Source organism: Neolamprologus multifasciatus, chromosome 4, assembly GCF_963576455.1.
Source record: "Neolamprologus multifasciatus chromosome 4, fNeoMul1.2, whole genome shotgun sequence".
NCBI classification, from domain to species: domain Eukaryota; kingdom Metazoa; phylum Chordata; class Actinopteri; order Cichliformes; family Cichlidae; genus Neolamprologus; species Neolamprologus multifasciatus.
Window position 1 is genome coordinate 13,109,465 of NC_140442.1, and position 24,030 is coordinate 13,133,494.

Genomic DNA, 24,030 nt, shown 5'->3' on the forward strand with positions numbered 1-24,030 from the left:
ACTTTAATTACTCCAAGATACAGCACTAAGGCATCTACAGGGATTTCACAGCCTAGGTTTTTTCTTAGTGTTAGACATGTATTGTCCAAGTATATTTGAATTTTATTGCCTACCCAAAGATTTTGTGAGTGGGTGGCATTCATGTGACCACACTGTTTCCTGCTGTTGTCACCCACATTCCTTGCTTTTAAGGTCTAAGAAACACACAAATTCAATTTTCCCCAAGTAAGTTCCCTTCAATTTGTTGAGCTTGTGTGTCACCCACATAGATGATCAATCCTCATTTGCTATTTGTATGCCTAGTTCTTTTTCCCATTTTGTTTTAATGTAAGTATTATTCCCTTTGTGCTTCTGGAGGCCTTGGTATTATTTTCTCATTATTCTGATTATACGCTTCAATCAAAATATATACATTATGATGCTAATAAAGAAACAAATTAAGACAAAAGAAAAAAAGGAGAGGAGGAGGCACAGCTCCTCCTCCTGATAGTTCTATTAAATGGCTTCTCCAGCACTTTTTCTCCAAATCAGTTCGTACTTCACATTGACATGATGCTGGTGACTCTCTGTGCTCTGATCTCTGCTCTAACATGTAAACACTTTGATTTATATTGCACAGATATATACTGATGTCAATGTGTTTCTTGTGACTTCATATCTTCTTGTTGTTTGCAGGTGTGAGTGGTGTGACGGTGCTGACACAGAATCCTGTTTTATCAGTAAGGAAAGGAGAGACAGCCACCATGGACTGCAATTTGGGGACTGTTACTGGCAGTGCTGCTCGTTGGTATAAACAGATTCCAGGAGGAGTTCCTCAGTTTGTGCTGTGGTTTCGTTATGACTATAGTTCTCCAACCTTTGGCTCTGGGTTCTCCTCTCCAAAATTCACATCCACTCATCAGTCAACATCAGATTATCGTTTGATCATCAGCAATGTGGAGGAAGGAGACTCTGCTGTATATTACTGTAAGACATGGGACAGCTCTGTTAATGAGTACGTATCACAGTGATTTACACTGTGACAAAAACTTCCTCACTCCTTACTTCTTCTTTTTGTGCACAAACTCAGTGCACCAAAGGCACACAATTAGTTCTTAAACATTGCTTTATTGAATTTATTCATTGTAATTTTTTTCATTTGCACTTTCATTTTAAATTTAAAAAAAAAAAAAACACCAAAATATACACACATTAGATTAGATAAGATAAGATAAGATAAGATAAAACTTTATTAATCCCTCGGGTGGGTTCCTCTGGGAAATTCGGTTTCCAAAAGCACAGCACCGACAGAAGTTACAGAGCGTGAGCAGAATATTATATACACACACACACACACACACACACACATACATATAAATACAGAGACATATATAAATAAATTATACGAAGGGGATAAATAGAATAAATAGGAATAAAAATAAAAATACAAGTGAATTGCACATTTAAAGTATTGAGGTCTATCGCACCGTTGACTATTAACAAAAGTATTGCACAAAAGGTATTGCACAGTGAAGTGAAGAGGCACTACAGCTTAGTTGTTCCCCCCTCCTTTGTCCTCCTGTTCCCCCCCCTCCAGAGAGGAGTTAAACAGTCTGATGGCATGTGGGACAAAGGGATAAAACATTATTCACTCATAAAACCTCACATCTTCAGCTTTCAATACTATTGTGGTGTAAAATATGCTTGATCAAAAACATTGTCAACATGTTATTTCTGAATCTGATTCCAAGCTGTGGCCTCTAGTTGCAGAGAGAAGAAGCATGTTAATGAGGTAGAAAGAGAATTTAATTTATTTTACAACAAACTAATGCCAACAAATTGAATTGTCATGGCGGGATACGCCGCTGTGTTTGTTGAACAGACGCAAGAGCAGACACAAAGGGACATGGAACTCAGGGTTTAACAAAAGGCGAGCATTTATTGTGGCTGATAACATAATAACAAACTGAAATGACGGCAAACAGGGGCGAGAGCTAAATGAAAACCTAAACTGGGAGAAGTAAAATAACAGAGATAAGACTGAGGAACTATGAATCGACTAAGACAACTATGATAACTATGAATACCTGCAGGCAGGTAACACAGATGATCTGAATGGACACACAGAGACTAAATACACAGAGGGGAGATTAGGGGAAGTGGAAACACATGTGGAAACAGCTGACACAAAAACCATAATGACACCACAAGGTAAGAGTAAAATAAGCACACAGAACATAGAAACAAGACTTTCAAAATAAAAAGGAAACATGATGGGATGCATACATGATTCCAACCTGAGAACATGAAGCAACGAGGGAGAGTAAAAAAATAAGGGGTGATGACACGAAAGGACCTAAAAAACAAAGGACTAAAACAGCCACGTAGACCTGAGAGAAATCAAGTAGATAAGTTAAAAAACTAGATCACAAATAAATAACAAAATACAGTGAAACGGAAAACACTGAGTCACATGACCCAGGACCATGACATTAATAACAAAAGAACTAATTTGAAAGTAATAAGATTTTTTTATTCGGGTTTTTCTTATTTCAATAGCAGTTAACAGTGTTACTAAAGTTAAAAATTAATTTTAAGTGATGAGAAACTGGCCCAACAGTTTTCTTTGAAATGAAAGAAAATGATTCACAATAGCTGACATGTTATGCAGAAACCTGCAGAATTAAATCCTAGGAAAATTTTAAAAAAGAAATTCAATGTTGGATTATAATTTCAATATATTTTTGCAGACTGTTTTTCATTACAAATCTTATGTTTATTCCATATTGAATCCTGTTGATTGATTGATTTTGTTTTCATTGCTTAATTTCTAATTTCTCATTATCTCATTTCCTTTGATTTTTCTTTTCTTTTTTAAAATGTCCTTCATGTATTTTCAGGCTCCAGCCTCCCTCCTCCTGTCCTGACAGTCTTCCCTCCGTCCAGTGCTGAGCTCCAGTCCAACACAGCTTCTCTGGTCTGTCTGTCCAGTCAGTCTGTGCCTTTTGCAGATGTGAGCTGGTTGGCTGGTGGGAGTCCAGTGAGCAGTGAGATCTCTACCAGCACTGCTGTTCAGAGACCAGACCAGACTTACCAAATCGGCAGCTCTCTTACCATCCAGACATCAGACTGGAACAATGATAAGGTTTATGCATGGCACCCCTGTGAGGAAATGGCCATATTAATATTATTTTGTGTAAAACACTCGTGTAACGGGACATTTTTCATTACTATATGTATTTATTTTCAGTTTCTTTAAAAAGATAGACAATCCAGGTAAAAGGGATTCATTTTATGTTAGAAAGCAGTGAGGGCGGAACTTTGGTGGTTGCTCCAGGGTTTCGGGGTGCGGCAAGTGAAGCCTGCTTCCTCAGACATGTTCTGGAGGAAAGCAGAGACGCATTGGCTGTGTCCCAATCCAGCGACTGCACGCTTCGGAGTACGCGCAGTACTCGTACTACGGACGGTGCGTACTATGTCTGTATCCCAATTCAGGGTCTGCAGCCTTAAAGTACGCAGCCTCAACAATCCTCAAGGGCCGCGTATTTAAAGACCGCTAAGGCCGGAAGTGCGAGGCTTGTGAAATGGGATGGTCTAGCCTCCGTTGCGTTGCCTAGCAACCATGATACTAACAGCTGGAAACGTTTCATACAGCTTTGTTTGACAGAAATGAAGGAGAAAATCTTTTGTTCATTTGTTTGTTTGTTTCTACATGAGCTTTGATCATTCTCTGTAAGATTAAGGTCAGCTATTGAACAGCGTATATATTATAAAGTAAAGGTTTTAAAACCAAATTAGTACAAACGTCACTAACGTCACATAACTTTGTCGACATGTGGCCAACAGTAATGTTTTAATGTTCTTCGTTATTAAACATTTGCACATAAATAAGTGACATAATATTCAGTACTTACTTAAAGTTTACTCTTCGGGCGCCCCTCATCCGCCCTTTTTTTTCGGCAAAATTATCCACATCCACCGCTGCGCTATGCATTCAGTGTTGCCAACTTAGCGACTTTGTCGCTATATTTAGCGAGTTTTCAGACCCCCTAGCTAAAAAAAGACGTGAAAGCGCATATTGCTTTTACTCTCAACAAGCAGCGGGTGCTGTAACGCAGTCAGTTCTTCTTTTACTGTTATGCTGTTTTGTGGATCAGGTTTAAAACTACTTATAAACGCACACACACACAAAGTAACTCCACCAGAGTGCCTATTTCGGGTCACTTTTGCCGGTCCAAGCCCGGGTAAAGGAGCAGGGTTGGAATTGTGACATTACAAAAAACAATAATTGCTAAAAGAAATTTAATTTGTAGTTCTAAATAAATTCTAAATGCATTTAGGACGTCTTTTGCTCACTTTGTCTCTTCCACGATGTTATTTCTCTCTCCAGCAGCGTAGGTTACAATTACATTAGCATGACCAATTATGCAAATTAGGTGATGACATCATTTAGCGACTTCTAGCGACTTTTAGGACAACCAATAGCGATTTTCCTTACTGAGGAGTTGGCAACACTGTATGCATTCTGGGATATGTTGGGCCACGAAGTCTACACCGCCACATCCTTAAAATTCAGGGAAATGAAAGACGCATTTGAGGGCCGCTTTTCGAGCAGCCTTCGAATTGGGACAGCCTTCGTCGCGTCGCGGTGACGTAATCGGCCTTAAAATGGGGCCTTTAAGGCTGCAGACCCTGAATTGGGATACAGCCTCTAAGTACGAGAAGTGCGGAAGTGAGAGGCTCGTGAAATGGGGCGGTCTACCCTTCAAATTTGTGTCACCAGCTGTGCCTGCCCGTACTACCCCTCCCGATCAGCAACATGGACACAGACCACGTCCTTGTGTGTGTAATTTCCCTGCTAATGGAAGATCCCCAACAACTCACCCGTCGCAGACGAATGATCCTGTTGCGACTACGAGACAACCACGTGCAGGTACAGTGATAAATCCATGTCGACATTCCTCCCCCCTGAGATATTTGACATGTGTACCTGTGTACTAACTAACACCCTGATATATGCCACTGTAGATGTGAGTCCCAAATAGGAGTGTGTACGCCTGCAGCCAGCACACTGCAGCATGCCACACAAGAGCAATTAACCAAAAACACAAATAATGTCACCACAAGTACAGTGTCCACTGCCTGCGAAAATAAGAACAGCAACAGTCAGAATAATAACTAGAATAAAACAATGTCTGTCATTTCCTGTATTTACCTTCACCAGACCAGACCCCTGTACTGCAGGATTAACCTGAGTGTCCCAGTCCTGGACAGATTCTTCAATAATGAGGACACCAGGCCTGATTTCCGCCTCAGCAGGGAGTCCGTGACAGCGCTGCTGAATCTACTGAACCAGGATCGGAGACATGGTTGGGATGCCCCAATCGAGGCCCTTGTGTTCCTCTTCTGGCTGGCGAGTGGAGCAGCCTACAGGGTCGTGTCCAGGGTGTTCGCAATACCCCGTTCCACTGTCCACCGCATTGTGCACAGGGTCACAGAGGAGGTAGTGGCCACGCGCCATCAGGTCATCCACCTCCCACGGACCCCAGAAGACCTAGATGCCATGTCCAATGGGTTTGCACAGCTGGCAGGCCACAGGGCCTTTGTGAAGGCTGCTGGTGCAATTGACTGCTGCCATGTCGGCATCAAGCCCCCCAGCGGCCCTGACGGTCAGTGCTACAGGAACAGGAAGTTGTTCCCGTCCATAGTCCTGCAGGCGGTATGTGACCATCAGGGCCGCTTTGTCGATACACATGTGGGCTGGCCGGGGTCAGTGCATGACTCCAGGGTCCTCCGCCACACCCCACTGTACCGACAGGCCCGTTACCCTCCCCCAGGGCATTTCATCCTTGCAGATACCCATGTCTCCAACATCCAATCCCTCTCATCACCCCCTACAAGAGGCCAGTCCACGGTGTGGGAGCCCAGCGCTTCAACGCACATCACTCCAGGGCACGCTCTGTCATAGAGCCATAGTCATCTTCACACTCAGTTAATGAAGCATCACATCTCTCCTCCTCCGTCTCTTCCTGTCCAGGATACATCTGCAGGTCTCGGTGTCTTTTATAACTTCATGCAAATGAAGTCGTGTCAGCTCTCTGTAACATTAACTTCAACTTCAACTTTATTTATTTGTATAGCACATTTAAAAGACATCAAGTGCCGGCCAAAGTGCTGAACAGAGGAATAATATAATAAAAGAATTAAAATAGAAAGAAAACTTTGTAAGACATGTAATATCAGCGAGATCCAAAAGCCTTGGAAAATAAGTGGGTCTTGAGATTTGATTTAAAGATTTCCAAGGATGGAGAGAATTTTATGAAGGGGGGGGAGACTATTCCAGAGTCTCGGGGCGGCAATGGAGAAAGCCCTGTCACCTCTAGATTTGAGCTGGGAGCGTGGAACTGATAAAACCATCTGACTGGAGGAGCGCAGAGATCGAGTGGGCAAGTGCAGGCTAAGAAGATCTAAAATGTAACCTGGAGCCAAACCATGGAGGGCTTTAAAAACAAATAATAAAACCTTAAAATCAATTCTATATTTAACTGGTAGCCAGTGTAGTGATGCAAGTACCGGGGTAATACTCTCTCTCTTTCTAGTGCCCGTCAGAAGCCTTGCGGCTGCATTCTGAACAAGTTGCAGGCGTGACAGGCTTGAGTGACAAATACCTAAATAGAGAGAGTTACAGTAGTCAAGACGTGACAATATGAAGGCATGGATAACAGTTTCCAGGTCTTTAGATGACAGGATATTTTTGAGTTTAGAAACGCTCCTGAGTTGGAAAAAAAAAAAAAAAAAAAAATTACATGGAACTTTCCCTGACTATAAAATGTGATTTATATTATATTTTCAGGCTGCATTTCACTATAATTTGGTAGATTCAAGGCAGTTTACTTCTTTGGTTTGGTCTTTGAACTTCTTATGATAAAATAAACTAAATTGAGTCCAGCTCTGTAACTAATCTTCACTGCAGCTCTACTCTTATACAGTTCACTTGGCCTTCAGGAAGTTCCTGTATACTCTCTCCTCATAAGTATTGTCGTGCACCAGTAGGAACTCGGAATCCACTGGACCAGAGACAAACACTCCTCCACCGAACTGGAGGATTCTTCATGCTAAGAGCTAAGACACTGACCATAGCCAAATACAAAACTAGTGAAGAAACACTCAGAAGAAGTAAAAGGGGAAGATGTCAGTGACTTCCACTTGTAAAATCATTTGTTTTGATTGTTCTTTCATCATTGCCTGTTGTGCACCTGTTGTTGATTGCATTAAAACTAAAGCAGCTGAAATTGATTAACAATCTAACAAACCTCTGCTACTTGACTGATCAGACCAGAAATTTAACTGACTTGATGCGATACTCTTAAAAAGTGTTTCTTAATTTTTTTTGGAACAGCATATATTTTCTGTGCTTCCATTTCACTGGATGTTCTTAATGGTTTTTCATAGTTTGGAAATTTTAAGCTGAAAACTTAATGTTTCTGCAAATAATGCTAATATCATTACTGTGATTTTCTAGACTTTAAGACTTTTATGGCATTTGTAGTTGCTGAACACTGTGTATTTTCTGTGTTCACTGTGCTCCTGTGCTGATTAACAACCCCCTCTGCTACTTAACTGCAGCTGGGGGTGATCAGTTAATTAGGCTCTCCCTCTATCAGGAGGTGACTCGGACTGGAGGAGAAAGCTGTGCTGGGAGAAAAGCTGCAAAAGCAGTCTGATCAAGTTAGTGTGAAAGTAGTCACCAACGTAACGTTTAGTGAAGAACCTCATCATCATTAAAAATATCTAACAGTATTCTCTAGATGGTGATGAATTCAAATTTAGCAAAATTGAGATCTTGGTGTATTTTTTGAATAAAACACAAGTTTAAGTAAAATATAACCAACTATAATCCTGTCTCATTTTAGATGTGGAGATGGTAACCATTCTAAAATTCAAAACAACAATCAAACAAACAAACAATAAATAAATGAACAAAGGGAAAAAAAGAAGAAAACAACAAGACATTACCAACATCAGTGTTTATGAAAATAATGTTAATGATACAGGTTAGAGAAAGAGGGGGAAATCCAGTGCTGCTCCTCCTGTCAGTTTCGATGGGTTTCAGTGACATATTTAATGGTTCACACCTCCTCTCCTCTACAGAAGGAGTCAAATCTCTTTCCAAATTACAAATCCATTCCCAACACACACTGACAACATGCTGGTGACTCTCTGTGCTCTTATCACTGCTCTAACATGTAAAGAGTCTAAAATATACTGAAGAAAAGACATCATGTTACATTTAAATGTCAGCGTGTTTCTCTTGACTCCATGTCTTTTTATTATTTGCAGGTGTGAGTGGTGTGACGGTGCTGACACAGAAACCTGTTTTATCAGTGAGGAAAGGAGAGACAGCCACCATGGACTGTAACCTGGGGACTGTTGATAACTATCCTGCTTATTGGTATAAACAGATTCCAGGAGGAGTTCCTCAGTTTGTGCTGTGGTTTCGTTATGACTCTAGTTCTCCAAACTATGGCTCTGGGTTCTCCTCTCCAAAATTCACATCCACTCATCAGTCAACAACAGATTATCGTTTGATCATCAAGAATGTGGAGGAGGGAGACTCTGCAGTCTATTACTGTCAGACATGGGATGGCTCTGCTGATAGTGGGGTATCACAGTGATTTACTCTGTGACAAAAACCTCCACACAGATACTTCTGCTTTTTTAAGCTTTTTGGCATCCTGATAAAAGACTACTCCAACAAACACACTGAAACCCCACCACCTTCAAATACTGTGTTATTTGTTTTGTTTTTTATTTCAATATTAATCATGAAAATCAGGAAAAAAGCCAAGAGGGGACTATTCAGTCAAAACTACTCAAATAATGATATACAAAACAGGAGACCAATACCACAATTTTTTGTATGTCCTGTCCGACACTGTAGCAATCAGAATTATTGTCTCAAGGCCAAGGAAAATGTCCAACAGATTTATTTTTTGCAAGCTGATTGTTACAGCTTTTGCCATAATGGTCCACTTCATTGTCACAGTTTGTTCGATATTTATCATTTATGTATTGATTTATTTTTTTACTTTTAAGTTATTACAATCTAAATGGACAGAACCTGGTCATAGGAAAGACAAAGAAAAGAGAAGTTGGGAAGAGGCTCAAGAGAAGGAGAGGGAAAGAAAAACAGAGAGAAAAGACACTAAAATATGTTTGATCACCTGCTGGAAAAAAAAAAAACAAGCAAAAAGAGAACAACACAGTATGGAAACCACAGCAACAACCAACATAAGCATAAGTAACAGTAAATATTGATTGTTACTGAGCAGCACACAAGACCGATATGTTTAGAGGCAGAAGTCACCCAAGAATTGTGAGTACTTTTTTGTACACACCTGTGTGCAAACAGATATTCACCACCAGCATTGTTCACCAGGATTAGAAGAATTACATCCTGGGTGTTAGTAACAGTGGTGCTCAGTTTCATCCATTTGCAATAATATGTGTCACAGTGATAATCAGATTGTTTAACTCTCAAGATGTAGATGAGAAAGGCTGGTATTTGTTTTTGTGAATCGGGGGAACTATATCAAAATGTTTGTATCACAGTGATCTGTATTTGAACTCTGTGTTCAGTTGTTCAATATTCATTAATGATGTAATATTTTATAAAATGTTCTCCTAACCCTAACCACTCTGGTTTCATGAGACGTTACTCAAAAGGTTATGCATTTTGTTTGTTGACTAATTATAAAAGTTAGTGGGGTTCTGCTCTGTTTTTCTCCAAATATAAATATAAAAACTGGTAATGGTTAAAGCATCAATAATAAATCTGAAGGACATAGTTATTTATGATACTTATGATAATAAAATATAGCACCACAATTTTAGGGGAGAGGAGGGAGACATCACTATCACCAACAATTATTAATACAAAAGCAGAATTACCCTCTAGATAAGTTACCCAAAACATCACAAACTATCCAGGTTTAGCTCCTCCTCCTGTCAGTTTCTCTGAGTTTCAGTGTCATATTTAATGGGTCACACCTCCTCTCCTCCTACAGAAGCAGTGCACTCTTTCTAAGTCACAGGTCTCAACACACAGTGACAACATGCTGGTGACTCTCTGTGCTCTCATCACTACTCTAACATGTATGGGACCTCATTTATACTTCAGATTAGTAGTTATTTGTAGGATTCATATGTGGTGTGTTTCTCTTGACTCCATGTCTTATTGTTGTTTGCAGGTGTGAGTGGTGTGACGGTGCTGACACAGAAACCTCCTGTTTTATCAGTGAGGAAAGGAGAGACAGCCACCATGGACTGTAACCTGGGGACTGTTATTAACACTGTCTATTGGTATAAACAGATTCCTGGAGGAGTTCCTCAGTTTGTGCTGTATTTTTATCATAGTTATAGTTCTCCATACTATGGTTCTGGGTTCTCCTCTCCAAAATTCACATCTACTCATCAGTCAACAAAAGATTATCGTTTGATCATCAAAAATGTGGAGGAGGGAGACTCTGCAGTCTATTACTGTCAGACATGGGACAGCTCTGTTAGTGAATACGCATCACAGTGATTTACACTGTGACAAAAACCTCCCCACTGATACTTCTGCTTTTTGATGCTCTTTTTTTCCACGTGCTGACAAAAGACCCATTCAACAAACTCAGTGTAAACCCACCACTTTCAAATAGTGTGTTTATTGTTATTTTTTATTTATTTTAATGTTCATCAATGAAAACCCACCAACTTTAGAAAGTGTTTTTATAAACACAGAATTACTTTTTTTGTTGCATTTAAGCTATCATTACTGATATATAAAATGAGTATATAAAATATCAAGGAATATGATGACCACCAACAACTTGTGTTGTTGGTGGTCATCATATTCCACCAATTGTAGACAATGATGTGCGCGTTTTTAAATAACAGCAATTTGATAAATGATTGTCTAAAATTCTGATAACTGTAACATTCCAGCTGCAGTAAATCACATTAATCAACATAAATAGATACTGTTAAAGTTCAAAAATGTTTCAAGTGAAAATGCAGCTAAATTAAATTTTATCTGGTGCTTGCTTCTCACTACAATTCTTTTCACATCTCAGCTGAATAGAAAAGGATGTTTACACCTCACACTGACAACATGCTGGGGACTGTCTGCTCTCTCATCACTTCTCTAAAGGGTAAGACGTTCTTCTCATCTGTTTCATAGCCCATCGTTTTAGAGAAGGACATTTCACTCATGTTTTTCTGTGTTTGTTGGCAGATGGTAATGCAGCGGAAGTGTTTATCCAGATACCTGCTGTCCACAAGGTTTCTCCAGGTCAAGAAGTTGTACTCAACTGCAACATGGTTCAATTATGTTAGATGGTCTAAACAAGTTCCTGGAGGGGTTCCTCAGTTTTCATTCTGGCAGCTCACTTGAATTTAGAACAGGTTATCTGTCCCCAGAGGTGGGAAGTAACCAAGTACAAATTCTTACTTACTGTACTTAAGTACAAAGTTTTCAACTAGCTGTTCTCAAATGCAACATTGAGAGAGATGATAGGAATTCTATTAGCTGTATAAACAAGTTCCTAGAGAAGATCATCTGTATGTTTCTAAGATTTCTCCAATTCTGACAGCTCAAAAGCTTTGAAACAAGATTCTTCTCAGAAAGATTCAACTCTACATCCTCATCAAACATTAATTATCATTTAACTATCAAGTTCGCAGAAATAGAAGACACTGTACATATCACAGTTGTTCACAATGTGATACAAACCTCTTGGCAGTACATATGCTTTCTTAGACTCATTGACTTGAGTATAGTCCAATCAAGAAAATTCAGTGTAACATGCAACGTTCAGATAATGTCTTATTAAACATTGGATTGCTCTTCTTTTTTATTCTTTTCTAATCTTTAACCTGCTCAAATACAACATTAAAAAAAGCTGAAAGCTTTTATGTCGGCTGGTACAAACAGGTTCCTGGTTCTTCTCCTCGTTTCTGAGATTTCATCATTCTCACAGGTCAACTGCATTTTCAGCAGGATTCTCCTCAGACAGATTAATATCTAAATCCTGACCAAACATTGATTTCAAGTCTATTATCAATCATTCAGAGACAGGAGACTCTGCAGTGAGTTTCTGTCAGACATGGGAAGACTCTCCCAATAAAGCTGGTTCATAGTGAAGCAGACTGTGGCTAGAATCTTACTGAGAAACAGTACAGCTCTGATTAATGCTGGCCAATAATGAGGACTTTATTAAATCGTGCACAAAAAAGTGAAGGAATAAACATGACTACACAGAGAGAGACACAGTTATAAAATACAAACAGATGAAAGGAATGAGATTTTGACAGTGAAAGTTAGTCTCTACAGGATGTTTCAGTTCCTCTCCCCTCATCAGAGACAGTCAGGAGGTTTTTGTACAGCCATGTATACAAACTGAATCACTGTGGTATTCGGACAAGGCACCAAGCTGATTGTGACAAGTAAGTACTTTTTAACTGATCTTAAAACAACAGAGATTTTGCAAAAATCTGCTGATGACTACTTAGTTCAATATGTTTCTTGTTCAGCATCATTTTTTATGATTTTGTACAATCTGAAATAGTTTCAGGTTGTCTCATATACAGGAGACATGAATGACATGTTTAAAAAATGTGAAACGGTGTCAAACCAGTTCTCTGACAATGGTGTGAAATATGTTGTTTTTCTGTTCTTATTACTTTTAATTTATGTTTAGGTTGGAATTCAAAAACATACATAGGCCCGTTTTCTCTTTCTTCAATAGTTGTTAACACTGTTACTAAAGTTCAAAATTACTTTGAAGTGATTAGAACTTTTCTTTGATATGAAAGAAAATTACCCACATTAGCTGACATGTTATGCAGAAACGTGTAGAATTAAATCAAAGACATCTTACATGGAAAATTAAACAGTGACTAATCATATTTCATATTGTGAAAATACAAAAAGAAATTCAAATGATATGTTGGATCCATATATTTTAGTTCATATTTTATACATTAGTTTTGTTTTCTTCTAACTTCATAACAATTGTTATGTTTATTCCATATTTACTCTTCTTGATTTCTTCTGGTTTTATGACTTCATGTCCAATTTGCTTCTTTCTTTTATTTATTTATTTTTTGTTTTCTGAACATCTTTCATGTATTTTCAGGCTCCAGCCTCCCTCCTCCTGTCCTGACAGTCTTCCCTCCGTCCAGTGCTGAGCTCCAGTCCAACACAGCTTCTCTGGTCTGTCTGTCCAGTCAGTCTGGGCCTTTTGCAGATGTGAGCTGGTTGGCTGCTGGGAGTCCAGTGAGCAGTGGGATCTCTACCAGCACTGCTGTTCAGAGACCAGACCAGACTTACCAAATCAGCAGCTCTCTGACCATCCAGACATCAGACTGGAACATGGATAAGGTTTATACATGTAAAGTGTCTTTGGGCTCACAGACTTCAGAGAAAACCATCAAGAAGTCAGAATGTCCCACTGAATAGTCGAGGACCAGAATTTTAATGCATTTAAATTCAGCTTTTTCAATATTTGTGCTGTTTGCTTATTGCAAAGCTGATATTTTAGAAATCAGAATAAAGCAAAAGGTTCACATCATTTGTTCATTTGCATTTTCATGAACAGATATTTGCAGTTGTTATGCATTAAATCAATAAAAGCATCGGTTTAAAAATCACTGTTTCCTTATTCTAAAATTAAAAAAAAATCTTTCGCCGTTTCACTGAGGGGCACACAGAGGAAAACGATCCATTTATAAGCACATAATTTTTAAAATGTTTTTCGTCATAATTAAAACATAAAGACATTCTGAAATGCATGCTGTGAGGCATTTGTACACTAGAGAGCATCACTTCATAATTTTACCTGAGTACAGAGAGAAAAAGTGTCACTGGTTTGAAATGTTGGTTTGAGAATTGCAGATAAATCTTCACACTCAGTTAGTGATGCGTCAACTCTCAACTCCTCCCTCTCTTCCTGCCTTGTATGCACCTGCAGGTCTCAGCATTTTATTTATAACTACACATGTAAATTAAGATGTATCAGCTCTCTGTAAAATAAAATGGAAGCTGCTTAATGGAAATTTTTTATTACTAAAATCTGGTTATTCAGAAACAGTCAGCTGTATACTCTTTCATTGGTATTCATAACTTATCTTTATGTATTGATTAAAAAGACTAAAGAGAGTCCATTGCTGTGCTTTTTCTTATCACTTTCTTCCTGACCTTTGTGCTGCTGTAACAAGTGAATCTCCCCAGTGTAGTAATAATAAAGCCCATGTCTATTTATATCTGTCTGATTTAACTTATATAACCTGACCCACTGCCATATACAGGTTTGCTTTGGAAGTTTTTTGACTTTTGAAAATTTTGTCATTATTATATATATTTTTTCAGGACTTTTATGGTTTCTTTTTACTGTTGCATCTTATTGCTTTTCTCTATGTGGGCAATTCAAACACAAAGCTGTTTATTATTTCCTTTTCTTTTAAAAGTCACCATCAACTGTCTTTTAGACGTCACATTAATCCCTTTGGGGGTTTTGTGAGTAAGGACATCCAGCATCAAAGTCTGCCAAGTCTAACCAGCAGAGCTCATTGCTACGCCACACCTTGTGATTTCAGTAGCAGCCAAAAGCACAGCTGATTTAAAAACAACAAATGCATTCTTTATTTTCTGACATTTGATTTGCTGCATGTCACCAAATGGTTTGGCAATTAAAAAAGAAAAGTAAGAAAAGTGCCCCAAAAGTTGCTCATTAACTTTAATATACTATATATACAACACATATTATTATTGTTATTAATATTAATAACACAGGCAAGCGAAAAAAAGAAAACTCCAATGCTCCTCCTCCTGTTATTTGTATTAAGTAGCTCCTCCACCATCATCTCTCCACTCAGTTCTCAGCCCACTCAGACAACATGCTGGTGACTCTCTGTGCTCTCATCACTGCTCTAACATGTAAAGAGTCTAAAATATACTGAAGAATAGACTTCATGTTACAGTTAAATGTCAGTGTGTTTCTCTTGACTCCATGTCTTTTTGTTGTTTGCAGGTGTGAGTGGTGTGACTGTGCTGACACAGAAACCTCCTGTTGTATCAGTGAGGAAAGGAGAGACAGCCACCATGGACTGTAACCTGGGGACTGTTACTAACAATGTTGCTGCCTGGCATAAACAGATTCCAGGAGGAAGTCCTCAGCATGTGCTGTATTTTTATCATGGCTATAGTTCTCCATACTATGGTTCTGGGTTCTCTGCTCCAAAATTCACATCCACTCATCAGTCAACAACAGATTATCGTTTGATCATCAACAATGTGGAGGAGGGAGACTCTGCAGTCTATTACTGTCAGACATGGGACGGCTCTGCTAGCAGTGTGGTATCACAGTGATTCACACTGTGACAAAAACCTCCTCACAGATACTTCTGCTTTTTGATGCTCTTTCACATGCTGAAAAAAAGACACATCCGAGAAACACACTGAAATCCCATCACCTTCAAATACTGTGTTATTTGTTTTGTTTTTTAATTAATTTTAATATTCATCATTGAAAATATGAATAAAGCAAGCAGAGGAATATAGAGATATCATTCAGCCAAAACATGTCAGAAGTGGACTAATACTGTATATAACTAAAAGTTATCTATAAGTAATAGAAATTTAGTAAACACCAGTCTCAGCTCTTAAATAGTGATGACTATACATCAGGCAGAAATAAATATAAGACGAGAAGAAAACGTGTGATGTGTGAGGATAAGGGCATTTGCATTTGTGTTCTACCTCATTAAGTCCTGCCATTGATGAATTCTTCGATCTTATATATGATCAACCTATCTCTAATAATCGGCTATGTACCACAGGCCTTCAAGGTGGCTGCAGTTAAACCTTTACTCAAAAAGCCATCTCTAGACCCAGCAGTCTTAGCTAATTATGGGCCAATCTCCAACCTTCCTTCCATATCAAAAATCCTTGAAAGAGTAGTTATCAAACAGCTAACAGATCATCTGCAGAGGAATGGTTTATTTGAAGAGTTTCAGTCAGGTTTCAGAGTTCATCACAGCACAGAAACAGCTTTAGTGAAGGTTACAAATGATCTTCTTATGGCCTCTGACAGTGGACTCATCTCTGTGCTTGTCCTTCTTGACCTTAGTGCAGTATTCAATACTGTTGACCATAATATCCTATTAGAGCGATTAGAACATGCTGTAGGTATTACAGGTATTGCACTGCAGTGGTTTGTATCATATCTATCTAATAGACTCCAATTTGTGCATGTAAATGGAGAGTCCTCTTCACACACTGAGGTTAATTATGGAGTTCCACAGGGTTCAGTGCTAGGACCAATTCTGTTTACATTATACATGCTTCCCCTAGGCAGCATCATTAGAAGACATAGCATACATTTTCACTGCTATGCAGATGACACCCAGCTCTATCTGTCCATGAAGCCAGATAACACACACCAATTAGTTAAACTGCATGTCTTAAAGACATAAAGACTTGGATGGCCACTAACTTTCTGCTTAACTCAGATAAAACTGAGGTCATTGTACTCGGCGCTGAAAAGCTTAGAAATATGGTATCTAACCAGATTCTTACTCTGAATGGCATTACCTTGGCCTCCAGTAACACTGTGAGGAACCTTGGAGTCATTTTTGACCAGGATATGTCCTTCAACGCACATATTAAACAAATATGTAAGACTGCGTTCTTCCATTTGCGCAACATCTCTAAAATTAGAAATATCCTGTCTCAGAGTGACGCTGAAAAACTAGTTCATGCATTTATTACTTCCAGGCTGGACTACTGCAATTCATTATTATCAGGATGTCCAAAAAACTCACTGAAAAGCCTTCAGCTAATCCAAAATGCTGCAGCAAGAGTACTGACAGGGACTAGAAAGAGAGAGCATATTTCTCCTGTTTTGGCTTCCCTTCATTGGCTTCCTGTTAAATCCAGAATTGAATTCAAAATCCTGCTCCTCACATACAAGGTCTTAAATAATCAGGCCCCATCTTATCTTAATGACCTTGTAGTACCATATCACCCTATTAGAGCACTTCGCTCCCGCTCTGCAGGCCTACTTGTTGTTCCTAGAGTATTTAAAAGTAGAATGGGAGGGAGAGCCTTCAGTTTTCAGGCCCCTCTTCTGTGGAACCAGCTTCCAGTTTGGATTCGGGAGACAGACACTATCTCTACTTTTAAGATTAGGCTTAAAACTTTCCTTTTTGCTAAAGCATATAGTTAGGGCTGGACCAGGTGACCCTGAATCCTCCCTTAGTTATGCTGCAATAGATGTAGGCTGCCGGGGGATTCCCATGATGCACTGAGTTTTTCCTTTCCAGTCACCTTTCTCGCTCACTATGTATTAACAGACCTCTCTGTATTGAATCATATCTGTTATTAACCTCTGTCTCTCTTCCACAGCATGTCTTTTATCCTGTCTTCCTTCTCTCACCCCAACCGGTCACAGCAGATGGCCGCCCCTCCCTGAGCCTGGTTCTGCCGGAGGTTTCTTCCTGTTAAAAGGGAGTTTTTCCTTCCCACTGTCGCCAAAGTGCTTGCTCATAGGGGGTCATATGATTGTTGGGTTTTTCTCTGTATCTATGAAGCGCCTTGAGGCGACTTTTGTTGTGATTTGGCGCTATATAAATAAAATTGAATTGAATTGAATTGAATTTAAACTACAACTGTTCTGAATTTGTTGAGACTTGTTCTACCTCATGTTCTTATAAACGTTACTGTTTATTCTTTTCACTTAAGTCCTGCTCACATTTCAGCTAGAAAGAGATAAAACTGTCAATAATCAGTTACATAATATTTATTCCCTTTACAACAATATTTTCGTGAGCAATATGTCATGACAGCCATAAGTGTGTCGGTTGAACATGAGCCAGAAACATTTAATTGATGTTATTTGCATTATAAATGATTTTTTATTCTATGAATGAAAATCATTTTGTTGAATCTCCTCCTCCTTTGGTTTGCCTCTCCTCTGTGTCTTTAAGTGTTAGTATCGCTTCACTTCTCACTACAATCCCACTCACATCTCAGCTGAACAGTAAAGATCATTTACACCTCACACTGACAACATGCTGTGGATCCTGTACACTCTCATCACTGCTCTAACATGTAAGATCTTCTGTTTTAGGGTGTATATTTTTGGAGGTAAACTTTTCATTCATGTTTTTGTGTGTGTTTCCTGGCAGATGTTGATGCAGTGATCGTGTTGACGCAAACACCTGCTGTTCACACAGTTTCTTCAGGTCAAGAAGTTGTTCTCAACTGCAACATAGAGAGAGATGATAGGAATTATGTTAAATGGTATAAACAAGTTCCTGGTGAGGCTCATCAATATGTTCTCAGATTTCTCCATTCTAGCAGCTCACTTGAATTTGGAACAGGATTCTCCTCGGACAGATTCAACTCTAAATCCTCATCAAACATTGATTACTAGTTCATTATCAAGCGAGCAGAGACAGGAGACTCTGCAGTGTATTACTGTCAGACATATGATGACTCTGCTTCTGCGTACGTATCACAGTGATTCAGGCTGTGACAAAAACCTCCTCAGTATTACTTCTGCTTTTAGAAACGCTTTCATATGCAGATAATATATATATCCAGTGAACTAAGTGTAACCCACTATCTTTAGACTGTGTTTTTAAACACTGGAATGTTGTTGGTGTTTTTTTTTTTTAATTCATTTTAACCTTGATTATTAAAAGTATTAAAAGAAAAGTACTGAAAAATACATCTCATTCACTAACATTGGCCCAAATTATAATATGTAAAAACACATAAACCAAACTATCCAACATACGGTATTTTATGTTTTTGCAAGTTATTTTTTAAATAATAAAGACTTTATAGACTACTCTCAGCTCTTTCATGGTTATAATTGTTTAATTGTTATATTCCAGCTGCAGTAAATGTGACAGTAACCAGATTGCACAAATTCTACCTGTCAGACAGAACGAATCAATAGAAATATACACTGGATTTATCAAAAACACATTTTTAAATGGAGAAGCAAATTCTCATTTCATATAGAGATGTGTTTATGATGTTTGTCTTAATTGTACACACCTTTATATTTAATGTGTACATGTTCTGATTTTGACATGGTTACATATATAAATGTTGATGTTTTTGCTTTTGAAAATGTAATAACAATTTTTTTTAACCTTTCTAGTTGGTTTTCCCTCATTAACAAGAAACTTGTGTTGCTGAAGTGTGCAAAGGACAAAGGTGCTGCTAAGAAAGATATCCATCTCTATCTGGGTGTTTTATAATTGTTCAGACAGATTTAGTACCATATAATGAACCTTCATGTTAGACGCTTATAAGCCAGAAAGTAAATCTAGAAAATTGAAGACAAGAACACTAGAGATTTCATTATTTTATCCTTTTTCAATAACATTATTTATGTAAGTCAGGTCTTTAAAATATGACCATGAACTAGTAACACTGAAGGTGTGATTTACTACACTAAGTGTAAATACAGTTGAGATTGAAATAACTCCATTATAGATACAGAGAGACTTCACCAAAACATAATTAGGTCACACATTATTATAATTACACATTAGTAAGCATTAGTAAGGTACTGATAAAAAATATTAGTCATTTACCAGTCAAAAGTTTTAGAACACCCCAATTTTTCCAGGTATTTATTGCAATTTAAGTCACTCAAGTCCAATGAATTGCTTGAAATGGTAGTGGTGAACTGCCAGAGGTTAAAAAAAAAGGTAAGGTTACCCAAAACTGAAAAATAATGTACATTTCAGAACTATACAAAAAGGCAAAGGCACAGGAAACACAGCAATGGATCAGTGGAGGTTGATCAAGCCTTGAAAGCTGGTGCTACTAATTCCTACAGGTGTTCCAACCTTTCTGAATTACTTACAACCAGTGTTGGGAGGGTTACTTTTAAAATGTATTCCACTACAGCAGGGGTGGGCAATTCCAGGCCCCGTGGGCCAGTGTCCTGCAGGTGATGGCATAAGATGTCCTTACATCTTATGCCATCAGCTTGCCCTAGGTCACGGTTTCCTTCCACATATAGCTTTGCAAAAATTGCATAAAAAGCGCTTGCAGGAACAAAAACATAATATTCCAGAAACACGCTTTGCCGATCCGATCAGCTGTTCGTAACACTTCCCACATTGAAATACAAACTATCGCATGTCCGCCATTACCTGCCTGAAACTGGAAGTGACGTCATTTTTGCAGAAAATGTAGTTTTTTACTTGTAGGCCTTATAATAATAATAATGGATTGGATTTATGTAGCGTTTTTCAAAGCACCCAAAGCGCTTTACAATGCCACTATTGATTCACTCTCACATTCACACACTGGTGGAGGCAAGCTACATATACTGGTGTTTTTAAAAGTCATGTTTGACTTTGCTCCTTTGTCACCGATTCTGTTCATAATTTTTATGGACAGGATTTCTAGGCGCAGCCAAGTGGCGGAGGGCTTTCACTTCGGTGGTCTCAGAATCTCATCTCTGCTTTTCGCGGATGATGTGGTCTTGTTGGCTTCATCGGGTGAAGGCCTCCAGCTCGCACTGGAACAGTTCGCAGCCGAGTGTGAAGCAGCGAGAATGAGGATCAGCACCTCCAAATCTGAGGCCATGGTTCTCAGCTGGAAAAGAATGGAGTGCCCACTCCGGGTCGGGGAAGAGTTCCTGCCCCAAGTGGAGGAGTTCAAGTATCTCGGGGTCTTGTTAGCGATTGATGGGAGAAGGGAGCCGGAGATCGACAGACGGATTGGTGATGCGGCCGCATCACTGCGGCCGCATCACCAATCCGTCTGTCGATCTCCGGCTCCCTTCTCCCATCAGTGATGCGGACGCTGCACCGGTCCGTCGTGGTGAAGAGGGAGCTGAGTGTAAAAGCGAAGCTCTCAATTTACCGGTCGATCTACGTCCCTACCCTCACCCTATGGCCACGAGCTGTGGGTAGTGACCGAAAGAACGAGATTGCGAATACAAGCGGCGGAAATGAGCTTCGTCCGAAGGGTGGCTGGCCTCTTCCTTAGAGATAGGGTGAGAAGTTCGGCTATTCGGGAGGGGCTCAGAGTAGAGCCGCTGCTCCTCCACATCGAAAGGAGCCAGCTGAGGTGGTTCGGGCATCTGACAAGGATGCCTCCTTTGGCGCCTCCTGGGGTTGGTGTTCTGGGCATGTCCCACCGGGAGGAGGCCCCGGGGCAGACCCAGGACACGCTGGAGAGATTATATCTCACGGCTGGCCTGGGAACGCCTTGGTGTTCCCCCGGATAAGCTGGAGGAGGTGGCTGGGGAGAGGGAGGTCTGGGCTTCTCTGCTGCCCCTGCGACCCAGCCCCAGATAAAGCGGAAGAAGATGGATGGATGGATGTTTAACTTCATGCTTTTCTGAAGAGTTTCTGGGATGCTTAGAACTCAAATTGCACTGCTGGAAATAGGTTATTTTGATGCACATGCTATTTTCTTTGCAAATTTGCATTATAGGATTGTTTTTCGTTTTTTCTGCAGTATATAAAAATTTGTGTATCTCAAAAATAAAACTATGGGCTATAACAGTTGTGTTGATGTATAGCAACTTGAAATGCTCCCAAAGATGGCACTACAGCATGTAAAAATATAAAGTAAGCTCTGGCGGACTTGGTTCTATGGTAGGTCTTAAAGGGTTAAGGAATTTTTAATCATTAAAAAGTATATTGGAAAACATTATATCATTGTTGTGAAATATAAGCAGACTGATGAGGCGCATGATATGTTGACAGTGAAAGTTGGCCTAAACAGGATGTTTCAGTTCCTCTCCCCTCATCAGTGACAGTCAGGAGGTTTTTGTACAGCCATGTATACAAACTGAATCACTGTGGTATTCGGACAAGGCACCAAGCTGATTGTGACAAGTAAGTGCTGTTTAAATTGATCCTGAAACATTAGAAGATTTCCAATAGTTTACTGAAAAGTTCTTAATTTAATATTTTTATTGTTCATAATCTTTTTTTATATATTTATAGTATCTGATGCAGAGCCAACTCGTATTTTATACGTTAGACATGATTATGAGTTGTATTAAAATCAAGAAATGTTTTCAATCAATTTAAAAAAATGTTTTGAAAAGTGAAATATTTTGTCATTCAATCTTGTTATTTTCAAAGCATTTTAATTTTTAAAGAATGCATAAGTCTATGTTATCTTTTCTCATTAAGAGTTTTACCTAATTTAAACATTAATTTAAAGTACAAAATTTAAAAATATCTGGCTTTGAACCTGTCACCTTTGAAATTGAAGGAAATGACTTGCATTGTATAGCATATGATTGCTTGACATATCCTCCAGAATTAAATTAAATTCTCTTTAATATAAAATTAGGGCTTAGTTTTGTTTTATTTTTTGACAGTTTTTTTTACAGAATTTATCTTTATTCTGTATTAAATCTTGTTGATTTTTTCACCACTTCTACTTTTATTACTTCAGTTCTATTTTTCCTGAACATCTTTCATCCTTCATGTATTTTCAGGCTCCAGCCTCCCTCCTCCTGTCCTGACAGTCTTCCCTCCGTCCAGTGCTGAGCTCCAGTCCAACACAGCTTCTCTGGTCTGTCTGTCCAGTCAGTCTGTGCCTTTTGCAGATGTGAGCTGGTTGGCTGCTGGGAGTCCAGTGAGCAGTGGGATCTCTACCAGCACTGCTGTTCAGAGACCAGACCAGACTTACCAAATCAGCAGCTCTCTGACCATCCAGACATCAGACTGGAATATGGATAAGCTCTATACATGTAAAGTGTCTTTGGGCTCACAGACTTCAGAGAAAACCATCAAGAAGTCAGAATGTCCCACTGAATAGTCAAGGATCAGAATTTTAATGCATTTAAATTCAGCTTTTTCACTATTTGTGCTGTTTGCTTATTGCAAAGCTGATATTTTAGAAATCAGAATAATGCAAAAGGTTCACATCATTTGTTCATTTGCTTTTTCAATAACAGATATTTGCAGTTGTTATGCATTAAATCAATAAAAGCATCGGTTTAAAAATCACTGTTTCCTTGTTCTAAAATAAAAAAAAAATTCTTTCACCGTTTCACTGAGGGGCACACAGAGGAAAACGATCCATTTATAAGCACATAATTTTTAAAATGTTTTTCGTCATAATTAAAACATAAAGACATTCTGAAATGCATGCTGTGAGGCATTTGTACACTAGAGAGCATCACTTCATAATTTTACCTGAGTACAGAGAGAAAAAGTGTCACTGGTTTGAAATGTTGGTTCGAGAATTGCAGATAAATCTTCACACTCAGTTAGTGATGCGTCAACTCTCAACTCCTCCCTCTCTTCCTGCCTTGTATGCACCTGCAGGTCTCAGCATTTTATTTATAACTACACATGTAAATTAAGACGTATCAGCTCTCTGTAAAATAAAATGGAAGCTGCTTAATGGAAATTATTTATCACTAAAATCTGGTTATTCAGAAACAGTCAGCTGTATACTCTTTCATTGGTACAAACTTACCTTTATGTATTGATTAAAAAGACTAAAGAGAGTCCATTGCTGTGCTTTTTCTTATCACTTTTTCTTCCTGACCTTTGTGTTGCTGTAGCAAGTAAATCTCCCCATTGTAGTAATAATAAAGCCCATGTCTATTTATATCTGTCTGACTTAACTTATATAACCTGACCCACTGCCATATGCAGGTTTGCTTTGGAAGTTTTTTGACTTTTGAAAGTTTTGTCATTATTATATATATTTTTTCAGGACTTTTATGGTTTCTTTTTACGGTTGCATCTTATTGCTTTTCTCTATGTGGGCAATTCAAACACAAAGCTGTTTATTATTTCCTTTTCTTTTAAAAGTCACCATCAACTGTCTTTTAGATGTCACATTAATCCCTTTGGGGGTTTTGTGAGTAAGGACATCCAGCATCAAAGTCTGCCAAGTCTAACAAGCAGAGCTCAGAGTAAAGGCCACACCTTGTGATTTCAGTAGCAGCCAACAGCCCAGCTGATTTAAAAACAACAAATGCATTCTTTATTTTC

General features: G+C 38.8%; 2 protein-coding genes and 1 pseudogene across 6 annotated transcripts; all 3 read left to right on the forward strand.

Moving 5' to 3' along the window:
• The first annotated feature begins 476 nt into the window (after window positions 1-476).
• Window positions 477-3,761, forward strand: LOC146519975 (immunoglobulin kappa light chain-like). The gene is made up of 4 exons (XM_085157569.1): window positions 477-592; window positions 676-998; window positions 2,073-2,076; window positions 2,880-3,761. Exons 1-4 carry the CDS (start codon window positions 550-552, stop codon window positions 3,236-3,238), a joined length of 729 nt encoding a protein of 242 aa, XP_085013695.1. The 5' UTR covers window positions 477-549; the 3' UTR covers window positions 3,239-3,761.
• A 4,327-nt stretch (window positions 3,762-8,088) lies between these two features.
• Window positions 8,089-14,125, forward strand: LOC146519976 (immunoglobulin lambda-1 light chain-like). Of its 4 annotated transcripts, none has more exons than XM_085157416.1 (4): window positions 8,089-8,225; window positions 10,230-10,554; window positions 12,437-12,468; window positions 13,161-14,125. In XM_085157416.1, the coding sequence occupies exons 1-4, from the start codon at window positions 8,186-8,188 to the stop codon at window positions 13,481-13,483; spliced, it is 720 nt and encodes a 239-aa protein (XP_085013542.1). In that variant the 5' UTR covers window positions 8,089-8,185; the 3' UTR covers window positions 13,484-14,125. The 4 variants fall into 4 exon arrangements, 3 of the variants coding, with proteins under 3 accessions (XP_085013542.1, XP_085013541.1, XP_085013540.1); XM_085157415.1 differs by lacking the exon at window positions 10,230-10,554 and adding an exon at window positions 8,320-8,641 and having other exon boundaries at window positions 8,091-8,225; window positions 12,434-12,468; XM_085157414.1 differs by lacking the exon at window positions 8,089-8,225 and adding an exon at window positions 9,941-10,134 and having other exon boundaries at window positions 13,161-14,124.
• A 755-nt stretch (window positions 14,126-14,880) lies between these two features.
• On the forward strand, window positions 14,881-23,373 carry LOC146519977 (immunoglobulin lambda-1 light chain-like; annotated as a pseudogene). The gene is made up of 4 exons (XR_014873770.1): window positions 14,881-14,959; window positions 15,054-15,374; window positions 21,844-21,903; window positions 22,518-23,373. The product of XR_014873770.1 is annotated as an immunoglobulin lambda-1 light chain-like (transcript).
• Window positions 23,374-24,030: the final 657 nt, after the last annotated feature.